The sequence below is a fragment of the Leuciscus leuciscus genome (assembly GCF_965113295.1).
Source record: "Leuciscus leuciscus genome assembly, chromosome: 8".
NCBI lineage: Eukaryota > Metazoa > Chordata > Actinopteri > Cypriniformes > Leuciscidae > Leuciscus > Leuciscus leuciscus.
Genome location: NC_138732.1, coordinates 27,185,810 through 27,200,583, shown reverse-complemented (window position 1 = coordinate 27,200,583; position 14,774 = coordinate 27,185,810). Strand labels below are relative to the sequence as shown.

Here is a 14,774-nt window from a genome sequence, read left to right as displayed (position 1 = left end):
CTTTTGATCTAATGGACGAAAGTGACAAGCTGTTTTCCCCTAAAAGTTTTTTTATTTTTATTTTTTATTTATTTTTACATTTTGTTTTCTCAGTGTATTAAGCATTTCATATCCTATCCATGAATAATAATGAGAGTTCTGTCTTTTGGGCTGCAACGGCCAGAGAGGATCAGGTGTTGGTGAGAGTGTGATGTTCAGCGTGTGAGAAGATAAAAGTAGACCGAGCTTAATTCACTTCTTGACCTGCAAAGATAGCAGATATATTTTGTTAACATGCTGCTTTTACAGATTTTGATCTTTTGCAACATCCTGTGATGCTTCATAATGACTAGATGAAATGGTGTGGTGTACCGATGGCAAACATTACAATTGATGTGAGAATAAAAGCATGCAGAAAAACATTTTGTGTTTTGTTGTGCTGTGCTATATTTTTGAGTTTCTGACATGTTCTCTGCACGAGTTTCACTTACACTCACTGCCTGGAGGGAGAGAGGGAGGAGTCTGTTTTCACACAGATATAAGCCTTCTGAATGGAAATGAAAATGAACATTGGAAAAGCAAAGACAAGAGCAGCACCAACATTAGGTAAAGCATGCAATCTCTCAATTTTATGTATTATTTTGCTCAGAAATGTTTATTTTACACACTGCTTAAGGGGCTTTAGAATGATATTTGAGCACTATTCTCAATAGTTGTAAAGACTGTGTTGGGTTGGCAGAGGAACTAGAGATGTGAGGTACAACACTGTTTAGCCTATATATTTTATTGAATCATTCACTTAAGGGATTACTTTAACAATACTGATTTATTCAGGAACGAAACACCACTGTGTGTTTCTTAGGCGGTGTTCTCGATTTGATTCAGCTTTGAACTGTTTTCAAAGCAAAATATAGGCAAAGTAGTCTGCTACTGAATTTTTCTTTCCTGATTATTATAACTGTTTGATAGTTGGCTATAAACAAACCTTAAATGCCATGTAGAGACTCAAATCAGTGAATCTTTTAGTAATCTGTTCATTTACAAGAACAACACGTCTGAACTGACCGATTTACCAGAACTGTCATCCATTTATTTTTCAGAAAGAAATAATCACTCAAAAAGTGAGTCAAATCCGCACAATGTGAATGAATTATGTGCGCTGATCAGCGGAGGTGCCATACACTTCATTGAATGTCATCGTATCTTTCGAGAGCCAAGCAGATTCGTTACAGGTTCGAAATAATGAATAACTTTATAAACTATATGCTAGGGCTCTTTTGCCAGGGCTTATTTTGCCAGACCATTGGTATATTCTGGTAGTGTTGTTTGGGGTGGGCCAGCACCAACCTAGACTTGTGGCATTGACCCTGGTTTAACTGGGCACTTTTGGCCCTCTGGATTGTAAAAAAACTCAAAACACACTTTTGAAGTTTTGAAGTTTTAATGTAAAATAAGTTCAAATCTGGTAACCCCTGGCTGGGACATAGAAGCATCCAAAGTTAAACATGCAGTTGCTCTATATTCAACTTAATCAACTTGTTAAGCTGTTGTATAAGAGAAAAAACATTGTGGCTAAATCACTTTTACCAGTTTCACTCTTTTAACATGTGAAACTGGTTAAGTAAAGGCTGTCAGTGTGATTGACAGAGTAATGTTGCTCGCCTCAACATTCTTTAACTCCATAGTGACTCTTTCACATTGTTGGGAAGCAACTCTTCAGGTAAATCTTGATTCCCAGCTTCAGGAATGAAAGCGTGATCCGTATCGCTTGGTTTCTAGGCACTAGGCTTTGGCTGATTAGAAAGAGAAGACGTGTAAAGATACTCTCTGTGTGTTGAAAGATGCCAAAACCCACTGATGTGATGATGAGCACTGAAGTCTACCAGCAGCAGTATGACGTCTCCCAGTTCCTGAAGATCAAGCCAATGGCTTTGGGGGTAAAACACACTTTTCACATTCTGCTTTGCTTCTGTTACTCTTAGTTCGTATGTTCTTATTTTCCTGTGTTTAGTTTGAGTTTTCTTTGTTGCCCTGGTTCCTGTTGCTAGTTTGTTTCCATACTTGTCATCATCATCTTGTTTAAGTCCTCCTTTAGCTTTGTATTTAATGCCCTCAGTTCTCTGTCAAGTATTGTATTTATGTTTGTTAGTGAAGCTGTTGCGTTTTACCTTCTCCTGTGTCAATCTTTGTTATTTTGGTTAAATAAAGTAAAAGTAAAGTTAAATAAAGTCCTTGCCTCGCCTGTGTTTAGTGTGTATGAATTAACAGGTATTATATCTAATGTTTTTCTATCACAGATATTGGAAATCTTGCTAGCCTTATTAGGACTTGCTTTGACAATCTGGATTAATAGACTTTTTCTTCTCTGGCCACCAGTTGTTGTAAGTCAATCATTTCAATATCAGTACGACATTATGCAACGAACAAATACTGAATTTTGTTCCATTTCTATTCTGCAGTTCATTATAATCGGAGCTCTAACAGTCTCGGCTGCACACACACGTAAACCACGTCTGGTAAGTGTCAACTTTACTGCCTTGAGAAGAAGCAAAACTTTTTAATAAGTTGCCATATGGGGAATTTTATTTATTTATTGTTGTCTTGTAGGTAAAATACTCCCAGATACTCAGCTATGTGAATTTTGCAGTTGCTGCTTTCTCCCTACGCTCTCACTTTTATATCACTTGGGTAAGTGGTTTCATTCAGTGTCTGTATGTGTGTCTAAATTAAAATGATTCACTGTAAATTCTTGTTTTTCCAAACTTAGATGAAAGTGCTTATATATTGTGACTCTGATATAGTCTACAACAGTGTAACACAGGAGTAAACTAATCCACCCTTTGTACTGTTTGGATATGACAACCGGTTTTTGATTCATACTGTATTCATATTTTAGTTTACAATCACTGTATCTTTCTTATTCATTCAGGGTGTGTCCTGCTTTCTCCTAATGTCATGTGATATTCTGATATCTATCTTCTCTCTTGCTGTTGCCGCAACCTTCTGTCCCTGTTGTTGCAAACCAAAGGTAAACATCATCAAGAGCTTAAAACATTAATCTTGAGAAAAAACGAATAAGATGAAATAGATGTATAATAAATGTGATGTTGGTTCTCTCTCAGTCAAGACCTGTCACGGTCAGTTATATGAATACAGATTTGCCTGTCAACCATATTGTGCTAATGGGCCAGCCGGACTCTTCTGCAATGGCACAGTCTGTTAGTTCAGTCCTGTACATGATGCCAACATCAGATGGCCAAGTCTCACCTGCACTTCTGCCAATGTGGGGTCCGTTTTCCAATGCACCTCCACCAAACTACAGCCAAGAACCAACTACACCTCCACCAACCTACGACCAAGTCTCAGCTGCACTTCTACTTAACAACAGTCCAGTCCCAAGGGCACCTCCACCAGCATACGAGGTAATTATGAGCATTTTTGAGTAAAGGCCCGTTCACACCAAGAATGATAACTATATAAGTATCCACACCAACACACAATAAGCACGCTGCGGGTTTGTCGCCTGCCGCTTCAAATGCCCAAGCTCTTTAAAGCAGGATGGATTCTGATTGGCTGTCAATGTTTTTATCGTTCATCAGCTGGAAAAAAAGTTCTGAAAGTGATTCCAACAATGTCTTTTCTCTGTGCCGTCATAGCACATTCTTTTATACTTAGAACGATAACTTTATTGTTATAATTATCGTCCTTGGTCTGAATGGGCCTTTACTGTAGATAATCAGAAAATTAATTTATAATGGTTTATACACATTCAAATCATATGAATAAACTTCACCTTTAATCATATTTGCTTGCAACTCTATTGTAATTGCTGTACTGCACGGTTTTGATACAGTGCGTTTTACAATTACAGTATGAAGATTTACAGGCCAGAAGATGAACTCAGACACAAATGGGGAAATCTGATGTTTACACTATTTATGGCATTGAAATTTGGTGAATGGAAAACCGAAGTTTGTAAATCATTTGTAAATAATTGTAATATTACAATGTATATAAATTATTTATGAAAAACAAAACTGTGAATGCATGCTTTAACTGCATTTTGTCATACAAAAATGATCAGTAATGAAACCAAAAGTCATTGATAAAAAATATGTCACACACACACACACACACACACACACACATTCCTCATAAATGACACATGGATGAGAAATATGCATGAGTCTTGTGCTTTCATTATGTTTAGATATTTTTATTTTATTTTAACATATTTACATAGACAAATTAAAAAATGTGTTTATGTGCAGTTTTCTTTTTTAAAATGTCAACAAACCCTCAGTCGTGTGTGAGAACAGACTGTGAGTTAAAAGCCTATCAAACAGTGTTCAGTGTGTACTTTAGAGAAAAGACAAATATTCAAGTCTGTATCACTCAAGCAAATGATTGGAACAATCAAGGTATAAATGGATTATTTATTAACTTCTAGAATTATCTTAAGAATAGACTAACAGGATTCACATTTTATATTTTAATTTGTTTCCCGTGTCCTGCATTTTTAAATTTGCTTCCTCCTGTTGACACCTACAGGAGAAAAGTGTAATGTTCAGAGAAAAAACAGCACTGGATATTCACATTATTTCGATAGTCCACTGTAAACATTCTACTAACTAGAAGTAACTTTGCAACTACACGTCAACTAATTCTACTAACCCAAACCTAACAGTCAACTAATACTCTAATGAGAGCTAGTTGACACGCAGTTGCAAAGTTACTTATACAACTTTAGTTTAGTTAGTAGAATGTTTAAAGTGGATTATCGAAATAAAGAGTAACCCAGATAATAAAGGCAGTAAAAATGGTCACAGAACCACATTATAGATTAGATGATTATCTGGCTGTGTAAGACAGCCATTCACGCTAATTCATTCCAAACGTTGTCCTCACAACTGTATGTTTTGTGGGGGTGGTGGCGCAATGGATAAGACACATGCCTTTGGTGTGAGAGACCCGGGTTCGAATCCACTGTGAGACACCAATGTGTCCCTGAGCAAGACACTTAACCCCTAGTTGCTCCAGAGGCGTGCGACCTCTGACATATATAGCAATTGTAAGTCGCTTTGTATAAAAGCGTCAGCTAAATGAATAAATGTAAATGTAAATGTTTTATGAATGCATTTGTGGAACTGGATATTCAGATCTTCTCTCTCCTTTTAATAAATTATCAACCAAAGCCTAACCAATTTAAATAAACAAGGACTTCTTTATTGTACAGTATAGAAGCTTGTTTCTGCCATCGTGTGACTTTTTTCCCCTTGCAATTGCGAGATTTCAGATTTTTGTTCCTCAAAACTGCAAATTTATATCAATTGTGAGAAATAAAGTCTGAATTGTGAGATATAAACATGCAATTGCAAGAATTGCGAGCATTTACCTTTTTTATTTACGTGTCGGAAACGAGTTTCCATATCATTGTGAGGACTAACACTGAAACAAATGTAGGCTAACTAATAAAACTCAAAATTTACATGTGCATACATCAGTGAAAGTGTAAGAGAAGCCACTTAGGGTGAAATTTTGCAGAACATGTTTTCTTTCCTGATTTTAACAATCAGCTTAATGATTATTTGACAGTTTTTTTGAGTGTTGTACAATATTATACCTTTGATTCAAAGTCTGATATGAGTCTATTCGCCCTTGACCTGCCCATCAGAGGCTTTTGCTTTGTCTCTCGGCACTCTACCCATGTTGTAGAACTCTGTGTTAGGTCTCATGTCAGTCAGATGGGCCATGCGGTTGGACAGGGCGAAGAAGGCAGCAATGGCAGAAATGTCCCAAATATCCTCTCGGTCAAAACCGTGAGCCTCCAGGGTGCTGAAATGTTCTTCAGTTATTGTTTCACTCCTGCAGACGGTCAGAGCAAAGTCCAGCATGGCTTTCTCACGGGCGGTCAGATCGGCAACCCTGTAATTAACTGCAACCTGTGGGTCAAGACAGTACCAGTAAAATCAATTCTCTTTTTCACTTTTCATCATCATTTCATATTACTTATAGGATTCTTGGAAAACGGACACTAAGAGGTGTTGGACAGTTTTACATGGTTTTGTTCAAATTTTAGGTACCTGATCAGCCAGCATGGGTTTTTTGGAATAGATGCGGTGCAATGCACTGTGGGATATCACACAATACAAGCAGTGATTGTGAGCACTGGTCGCAACAACGATCAGTTCCCGATCCGCTTTCGACAGACCACCTGTTACAAAAGTACACAAAAACACATCCTGATTTTTTACTGTGCCTGTGACAAATCATACAATTATTCCATGTGGTTTCCAGTTATTGATGAAAGAACTACCAAAATCTTTTAAAAACTTTTTTTAGATGGATGATACATGACAACTTTCCAGAATTAATTTCCTATATGTAACACTAATTACTCAAGTAAATCCCAATCTTGCGCAGGTTAAAACCTAATTTACAAAAAAAATGATATGCTGTATAGATGTGGATTAATTAAATAAAAAATGAGCTACTTGCTACTATGAAGCATTAATAATAATAGGTCGTACCACTTTCCTTGTTCATGAGGGCATTATAATAGGAGAAGAAAGCCCGAAATTCATCAGGACGATGGGCAAGAACCTTGAAGACATTGGGCAAAAATCCTCCCTGTAGATGAACACAAGAAACACAAAATTCATCATATTTTGTGCTTCATGGGGAGCAATATGGGCGAGTAAATGATGAACTCTCCCTTTAAATGTGAATGTGATGCCAAACCTTCTGTTCAACCTCCTCCATCAGTTCCACAATATCAAATGGCAGGTTCTTCTTGTTTGGCACTGGATAGCGACTGATGTCCTCTGAACTGCTGTGTCGTGTGTGTGGAGCTGCTATTTTCACACAAACTCTGCTTGCTGGGGAAACTGAGCACTGCAAAGGACATGGCTTGGTTAATATAGTTGCAACTTGCATCCATTAATTCATACTAATAAACAACTTGAAGAAGTCATTTTTTCAAGCTCAGCAATTACAGAGTGATAAATGTGTTTATGATTACAAGCAATTACAGAAAGACATACAGGTGCAGGTATGTTTTGCTTACAATTATTGAAGCTATAAAACAATATGGTTATGTCACAGTTCAGAAAACTCATCAATTTATAAAAACCTTACCATTATCCCAAAATTAGACCGTTGAATAAGCTTAAAAGCGCCTCGTAACGACATTGTTAAACTTTATCATGCAATGGTGCTCTCCGTGTTTATTTTGGGGAAAGACAGTCACGTGTTCTAATGGGAAGCCAATCAGCGAGTCTTGTTCTGACACGCCTCATTGCCGATCGACCAATGAAAACATTCTATGGACTTACATTTTACTTCCTGCTTCACGTAAGGAAATGAAGCAAAGCATAATAATGACCGAGTCCATAAAACAGTTTCAAAGTAAAAGTGTATTTGTGTGCGCGTGAAGAGCAACAGTTATTATTATTAAATTAGAATGATAGTATGATCCAGGCATTTATGTGACTGAATTTTCCGCCTGTAGCAACTAATTCTCAAACTACCACTGAAGTCCTAACATGTTCTGTGATCATTTATAAAGATGATCTCCAGTGGTTGATTAGCTAGTGATAAAAGCAGATAAAAGTCGAAATCCTATCAAACAGTTGCACAGGGACTTTTATTTTGAACTTTACTCTGCACTACTCTCTGCTTATCCGGAAATAAATGTTATTGTTGGAGTCGCGGTTTTCTGATAAGCTACAATCCATTTTACATCATAAATATATATATATATTATTTTGCATTTTAATAAACGCGTGATTATGGCTGGGTACGGGGTGATGGCAGATGAGGAATCTCTGGATTATTCAGTACATGAAGCCTGGAATGAGGCCACTAATGTTTACCTGCTGGTTATTTTGGTCAGTTTCGCCCTGCTAATGTACGCCAGAAAGTAAGTCTCCATTTAATTTCATATTCATTATCGCACGATCATGTAAATATATTGACATTGAAGTAAAAGCTGTCTCGATGAAATATTTTACACAAAGCGCTTATGATACGTCTCTTAAATAAGAATCTATCTCTCATTTTCTTTCTTTCTTTCTCTTTCTTTTTTATTTATTTTATTTTATTTTATTTAAGAAACAAGAGGAAGATCATGCGTATATTTTCGCTTCCACCAGCAGTCGTCGGCAGTTCACCAGAGCCAAACTTCTACGACAGTCTGCAGAAAGTCAGGCTGAGACAACAACTGGAAATGTATTCACTGGGTGGGTTTGGCTCATTTTCTCTGTATAGGCCTAATTATGTTTCTTGTCCTTTCGAAAAGTTGCCATGGTAGGTAATAGCTATAGTTTCTGGCAACATGCAGTTACTCTAGTTATTTTTCTTAAAATACAGATATTATGCATTATTCATCACTTTAATAGTGACTAATAAAAAAAGTCTAGCACTCTCACAGTTCAGCTAATGCTGCATTAAATTGCTTCCCTACCCAACTGTGTTCTCACTAAATTTTTCATTAGTTTATCATCTTGTAGTAGGCTACATGTTTTTTGTTTTTTCATTATCATTATTTGTATTACATTTTAAAGGCACAGTATGTAAGTTTTGCTGCTAGAGGTTGCTTTTTCAAAACAATAAGAAAGGTGTAGTTTGATGGATGTCGTCACCTCCACAGCCGATGGAAAGCAGTCCGATGGGACTCAGGCAGAAATCGTGTTCATTGGTGAGCTAATGTATTAAAGTCTTATTAACATTACTGTGCTAATGAAGCAAGGCGGAGTCGAGAGCCTTGGACATTAACATTGCTGTTTTATTATGCTTATATGCTGGGCCGCTGCCGCTCCTTTCGCTTTGTTGTTTACGCATATTTTATGATTAAAATGACCATAAAAGTTAAAGTTTAATATCCACCTCCTCCTAAAATACATTTGAGTGTGTGAAAGTTATGTTATAATGTTACTCTGTGCATTCGCTCGGTGGCTGGTAAGAGACACTTGTTGCAAACTGCAATAAACAATAGATTGATATTAAAATATCATATTAATAAAAGCTGGATGACTTCAATTTCTAAATGGAATGCAATTCATTTTAAAATATATTGTATGATGGAGAAAATGCTATATTATTTTTACTACAAATAAAGCTCTTTCTGATTATGTTATGTTAGCCACTTGACAGAGTAGCAAATCAATAAAACAAGAGATTCAAACAATAAGACTTCCGTGTTGAACTATATAATAATAATAATATTAGTTTTCAGTCGATAAAAGTATCCTAACAGTTGCTCACTTGTCTAATAAAATGCATAATATACTAAAGCGTCTTTGGTAACGCGGATATGACGTCATTGACAGGCGACACAATGACACAGGCCGTTACACTGGTTAGAATAGCTGATTTCTCTGGATTTAAACATTGTTAATGTAAGTAGTCTACAGAAGTCAACAAAATATTGTTTTAGTGTCTTTTTGGATATTTGGATCCAAATATCTTACATATTGTGCCTTTAACTGCACACATGTGCATTTAAATTTCCATGTAACAACACAAACACTTCTCATTAAGTTAATATTCAGAATCATCTCTTTTCTTAGTCTTCTGTGAGCACATCTCCAACTCCACCATGTTCTAAGAACAATTTAAAAGTTCCTCAATCTCCATCAAAAATCGTATATTTATTCCTAAAAAGCTATCTTTACCATTTTGACATATTTGTATAATTTCTATCAGTCAATGTACATGTGTTTTAATGGAAAGCTAAACATTTTGATAAGTGAAGTGTTGATTGTTCTGATGTACAAATGTGATCGTGCTAAAATTATCTACATGCTGCATACGTTTGTTTTTGTTTGTTTTTTGTGGGTCATAATTGTGCATATTATGAGAACTATGCCAGAAAGTCGATCTGCAAAACAAACTGTTGAAAAATCCAGATTTTTAATAGATTAGTCTTCAGCATCCTTATGTGAGGATGAACTCAGTCTTGAAGAGAATAGGTTATCATCGTAGTTTTGCAAGGTTATAATCGGTATATGTTCAAACCCCTGTTGTATGTTGTTTGCCCAGCTCGTAAATATGATCAGCAGCAGCAGTCGCAGTCGGACAGTGTGCAGCTGTCAATGGAGTGAAGTCACCAGAGGAGGCGCTCTTCACCCGCAGATGGTGCAGAAATGCAGAACGGGTCACAGAGAGAAGGGGAATGTTGAATGTTATTTTTGATTTGAAGAGCCTTTCTTTTTCTTCATTACCTCTCAAACATTCAGAAGAAGTGACAGTGGTGATTTTCTTACAGGGGCATTGGTGGACTGCCCTCTGGTGTTGGAAGTGAAATTGCTTATATATAGGCTAATATCTCAACGTTTCACATGTTTGACAAACATCATCTCTGTGCCGTAATGTTGATCACTGTTTGTGATCCACACCCAAACATTAAGATCAACATTTTAACTCACCTCAAAATCATTGTTACAAAATGCTATTTAATGTTGACCAGTTAAAGCTGTTGAAAATACTGTACACTGATTTTGTTGTGCATGCTAGGGTACCTTTTTCTCCAGTACTGTATTATATTGCCCTCTAGTGCTAGTTTACATGCATGTCAGTTGTTTTGGGCTGATCTGCCAGGCTGTATAAAGAATAATCTGCCAAAAATAAAGATTTTAACGTTAAACAAATGTAACTGAGAAGTCCTCTCTTCCTTATTTATTTATAAAAAAAATTAATAAAATAAAAATATCCTGCCTAAATAAACATTACATCAAAAAAGAAACCAAATACAATTCTATTTTGTATTTTTACATTAACAATGTTATTAATGTTCTATTTATTAAAAACAAGTATAAAACTCTTCAAGTTAGTGTTTTAAGCATTTTTACATTTATTCCAAAATAATAACTAAAGCCAGTAACAATTTAAACAATATTTATTTGTGAACTGATGTTCATCTGTTCTTTTGAATAGTCAACTTATTTTCGGATCATCAGTCATCAAGATGTATCTTTAATTTCCCCAAGCTGATTACTCACTAAAAAAACCCACAGTCATGTTCTCAGGCCATTTCAAGTTTGATTTTGACGTGATATAAAGCGGTGATATCTTAATGGCTGAGCTGTTTTTAGTCTAGTCTTCCCCTTAACCCATTTATTTTTGTTCATTCAGACTGATTCGCGAATGCAGAACGCGCACGAAAACAAAAGGCAGGATTTATTGTATCATATATCCAATCATCATTCATTACCAATCACTTCCAATCATAGCGTGATGGAGGCATTGCCTCCTCTCATTTGACTTTCCCACATTCATTCTCAATTACCCAATCTCAATTAGGGTGTCAGTTAAAAGTCAATGGGCTCAGGGGAGGCAAGAGAGACGCGCTGTAACTTCACCTGCAGGTGTCGCTGTTGGACAGTGTTACTTTAGAAAAACAAGTGATTTACACACTTTTTAATGGCACAATTTAAATTAGTTATTTTTGTAATATGGATTATTTTCTCATCCTATTTATTTTTTTATTTTTTTTGAGGAGGCACTGCCTCCCTTGCCTCCTCGAAGGAAACGCCTGAGGATACTTCCTTCATCCTATCCTTCAAGTACTTCATACTTCCCTACAAGTTCAGCAAACCCTTAATACTAAGTATTAAACAAGTGTTCATTAAACATAAACTTGTTTAAATTATACTGTACGTCAAATTGTGCAAATTCTTGAAGTAAAAAAGTGTTTTCCTTCTTTTCTAAATACACTTTAAAAAACGAGTTCCTTTGCCCATATAATCTTTAAGCTAATAAAGTTAAGCGCATTTGGCTTGCTGTCCGCAGTGGAGGGGCTCGAGGAAGCAGCTTTAACTCGAGCTTAGATACACCCCCCAGTGGGACTACTGAGGATTAGATGATGAGTGTGGTAGCAAGATTCCTAAATTATGTTGGTGGAGTTGGGGAGGTGGAGGGATGCCAGAACAGCTGATGCCAGAGCAAGGTGAACGGCTGCTTATGTGCTCCGGCAGTTAATTGAAAGATTAGATGGGTTCACTCCTCCCGAAATTACGTTGTGCAACTTAACTTATTTGCACCTATGGTTCCATGAAGAACCTTTAACATCTCTGGAACCTTTCCATTGTTTACAGAACTTAGCTCCGCCCCTTTTCAGCGATGCACTCGTTGTGTTCCGGTTTTTATTTCCACGGCATGAAGGTAAGATGTTACGGATTTATGAATGAACCACTCATTTTAAAATCTTCCCCGGTCTACTAACATTTATGACATCCTCTTCAAACATTCCAATGCTTGTGATTACTTTTGTTAACTCTACAATAAGTAAATCCACTTCACCAGCTAATTACTCTTCGACAACGATGCCAGAGCTACTGCAAAAACGGAAAGTTCAAAGACAGAATTCTAAAGATGGTCGCTCGCTTGATACTCTGCCGGTCTACAGCGGGAAAAGGTTCTTTAGATCTATCACACTTGCTACTGTTAAGAGCAGAATAGACACGGAGCCACCCAGAACACCTTAGCAACATATATAAAATACTGTGACACACACCATGTTGGCAACTCTTGTATGGATAAGTACCACTCAAATTTTCTTCACAAAGTGTTAAAATATAGTTTTTTTTCTTGTTTCAAAAAACACTGAGTGAACAAAGTGCAAGAAATAAGTCCAAGTGATACAGAAGTGAGAAATGAAAAACATGGAGTGAGAAATAAAAGTTAAAAGGTGTGAGAGAGAATCACAATCTTGGACAGTCTCGCTTTTGTTTTTGCGGCTTTGTTCTAATCGTTTATTTTTTTCCTTCATGCCGCTCTTCTATCATTCTCTGGCTTCTGATCCGCTGTGGTATCATTTCCCCAGATGAATCACAGAAAGCTAAAGAAATGATGCCTCGCCTCATCTTAGTCATCTGCCCCCCCTCCCTCCGCTTCCTCTTGCGCTTTCCCTCAGGTCTCTATGGAAATAAGATGAACAAACTCTTTTTTTTAATCATTTTCAACCTCCAATAATTCTAATTTTGTTTTATATCTGCCTTTCCCTTTTATCCTAAACCCCAAGAGTCTCATAGCAAACTATATGCTGTTGTAAAACAAAAAAGAGAATTTTTGAAGAATCTTCATGCAGCTTTTTTCCAGATCCGTCAAGCTCCAAAAAGAATCATGACATATGACTCATGTGTTACATCCAAGTCTTCTGAAATCTGTGAAGAAACAAAATGAAAATCTGAAAGTCTTTCCCCAAAATCAAGTACTATGTAAGGTTACAAAACATGCAAGAATCAGTGGTGATTATTGGTGTCATTGACGTCAAAGGCACCATTTTTTATGTGAATTATAGTCACATGGACTATTTTATGGTGCTTTTTAAAATGTTGACAGACATAAAAACATATAAAAGAGCTGTGGGAAGATTCTTCAAATTCCTCTTTTTGTGTTCCATATGGATTTGGAACAACGTGAGGGTGAGTAAGTAATTTTAGAATTGTCTTTTTTTTGGGTGAACTGTTGCTTTAACACTCAAATAACACATTATCCTTCATTCTGTCTCTCTCTTTCCTCCCCCCCCCGGTCACACCCCTTCCATTGTTTAACGAACACACAGAGAACTGAATTCCAGGTATTAACGCATGACATGCATCAACACAAATCTTACACATTCGTTCTGCATCCGTTTGCAAGCTCAAACCAGAAAAAATAATCAATAAACCAGAGGAAAAATAAACCAGAAGGGTTGAGGAGCAACGTCCATGGCCGCTGGATTTCAACACGTTCATCAGCGTATGGTTGATGTTTACTGTCTGGCTGTCGTTCCCTGCCCTGTCTCGATCCACTTCGCTGTTCTGAGACCTGTGGCTGCTTGAAGCCCAGACAGATGTAAACATGGCCTGACCGCACGCACTGGCCCCAGGCCAGCAGCTGGCAAAAACAGCCAGGAATGTCAGTGCCACGGCCCAACTCCCTTATTCTGGATTTTTACACCCAGTTACACTGGCCCACTGCCACAAGGCCCCACAAACCAGTCAGTGTTAAACAGAATCACTTTATTTAAAGGCATGAGACAAGGAGGTTGTGATCTGCTTATACAACATGCTTATGAATAGTACAAACATTTATAAATGCTGTGAGTCAGCAACATTTGAGTTGGAATAACAGTTTATGAAACCGCAGTGAATGCATTATGCAGCTTCCAGACCTGTTACTTGGTACAGACGGTGAGATTATTATTTAATGTGGCTGTCCCGTCTGCTTTTTTTTATAAAGTTCAAAAAGCTACGGACAGCCACTTGGAGGTCATACATTATGTCAATGTCACATCCTCCCGACTCCTGGGGTATCTTATCATGAACTGCATTTCCCATAACCCATTGCCTGGACTTATTATGTTTGATTACTTGTTAATGCCTGCCTATTTAAGCCCTGTGTTTTCACTCATTCGTTGTGAAGTCTTGTAAGTGTCGCACTGCATTTCTGAGTGCTCTTCCCTCTGGTTGCCTGTGTTTTGGTTTTGACTTTCTGCCCAGTTTCCCACATTTCCATGTATTTTTCAGCCCTGTGGTCTCTTTGGTTTATCTGCCCTGGATTTTGATCTATTGCCTGTTTTATGAATTATGATTCTGGATTGCCCCAATAAAGCTGCATTTGAATCCTCAACCGTGTCATAGCAGTTCTTGGCAGTCAAATCTAAATTTATATTGCACAATTTAATAGGATACCTTATCAGTACAAAACTGTAAACATAACTGTATTGCTTTTATACAACAGTTCAATCAACTAAAAATTCACATTGAAAACACAACACAATATTGACAGATACTTTCTACAGTTTTGCTCAG

The 14,774-nt window shown here is 37.0% G+C and overlaps 3 protein-coding genes across 7 annotated transcripts; 2 read left to right on the top strand and 1 right to left on the bottom strand.

The window, feature by feature from the left end:
• The first annotated feature begins 460 nt into the window (after positions 1-460).
• Positions 461-4,326, top strand: LOC309504716 (uncharacterized protein). 4 transcript variants are annotated; one of them, XM_082177955.1, is made up of 9 exons: positions 461-585; positions 1,080-1,211; positions 1,821-1,916; positions 2,277-2,360; positions 2,439-2,495; positions 2,587-2,667; positions 2,909-3,007; positions 3,102-3,401; positions 3,851-4,326. In XM_082177955.1, exons 3-9 carry the CDS (start codon positions 1,821-1,823, stop codon positions 3,875-3,877), a joined length of 744 nt encoding a protein of 247 aa, XP_082034081.1. In that variant the 5' UTR covers positions 461-585; positions 1,080-1,211; the 3' UTR covers positions 3,878-4,326. The 4 variants fall into 4 exon arrangements, with proteins under 4 accessions (XP_082034081.1, XP_082034083.1, XP_082034082.1 ...); XM_082177957.1 differs by lacking the exon at positions 1,080-1,211 and having other exon boundaries at positions 558-585; XM_082177956.1 differs by lacking the exon at positions 461-585 and having other exon boundaries at positions 880-1,211.
• A 69-nt stretch (positions 4,327-4,395) lies between these two features.
• Positions 4,396-7,503, bottom strand: LOC309504717 (uncharacterized protein). Its single transcript, XM_082177958.1, has 5 exons — positions 7,117-7,503; positions 6,721-6,873; positions 6,510-6,609; positions 6,063-6,193; positions 4,396-5,921 (listed from the first exon to the last, which is right to left on the bottom strand). The coding sequence occupies exons 1-5, from the start codon at positions 7,168-7,170 to the stop codon at positions 5,628-5,630; spliced, it is 732 nt and encodes a 243-aa protein (XP_082034084.1). The 5' UTR covers positions 7,171-7,503; the 3' UTR covers positions 4,396-5,627.
• Positions 7,504-7,644: 141 nt separating this feature from the next.
• On the top strand, positions 7,645-10,633 carry smim19 (small integral membrane protein 19). Of its 2 annotated transcripts, XM_082177959.1 has the most exons (4): positions 7,645-7,900; positions 8,092-8,219; positions 8,630-8,677; positions 10,021-10,633. In XM_082177959.1, the coding sequence occupies exons 1-4, from the start codon at positions 7,770-7,772 to the stop codon at positions 10,080-10,082; spliced, it is 369 nt and encodes a 122-aa protein (XP_082034085.1). In that variant the 5' UTR covers positions 7,645-7,769; the 3' UTR covers positions 10,083-10,633. The 2 variants fall into 2 exon arrangements, with proteins under 2 accessions (XP_082034085.1, XP_082034086.1); XM_082177960.1 differs by lacking the exon at positions 8,630-8,677 and having other exon boundaries at positions 7,648-7,900.
• Positions 10,634-14,774: the final 4,141 nt, after the last annotated feature.

Coding starts and splice junctions, on each gene's coding strand:
- smim19 (XM_082177959.1), top strand. CDS start 7,770: ATGGCTGGGTACGGGGTGATGGCAGATGAGGAATCTCTGGATTATTCA. Junction 8,220..8,629: donor ACTGGAAATGTATTCACTGG/GTGGGTTTGGCT, acceptor TCACCTCCACAG/CCGATGGAAAGCAGTCCGAT. Junction 8,678..10,020: donor GGCAGAAATCGTGTTCATTG/GTGAGCTAATGT, acceptor TTGTTTGCCCAG/CTCGTAAATATGATCAGCAG.
- LOC309504717 (XM_082177958.1), bottom strand. CDS start 7,170: ATGTCGTTACGAGGCGCTTTTAAGCTTATTCAACGGTCTAATTTTGGG. Junction 6,194..6,509: donor CCTCATGAACAAGGAAAGTG/GTACGACCTATT, acceptor CTTTTGTAACAG/GTGGTCTGTCGAAAGCGGAT. Junction 5,922..6,062: donor AACCCATGCTGGCTGATCAG/GTACCTAAAATT, acceptor CTTGACCCACAG/GTTGCAGTTAATTACAGGGT.
- LOC309504716 (XM_082177955.1), top strand. CDS start 1,821: ATGCCAAAACCCACTGATGTGATGATGAGCACTGAAGTCTACCAGCAG. Junction 1,917..2,276: donor TCAAGCCAATGGCTTTGGGG/GTAAAACACACT, acceptor TTTCTATCACAG/ATATTGGAAATCTTGCTAGC. Junction 2,496..2,586: donor ACACACGTAAACCACGTCTG/GTAAGTGTCAAC, acceptor GTTGTCTTGTAG/GTAAAATACTCCCAGATACT.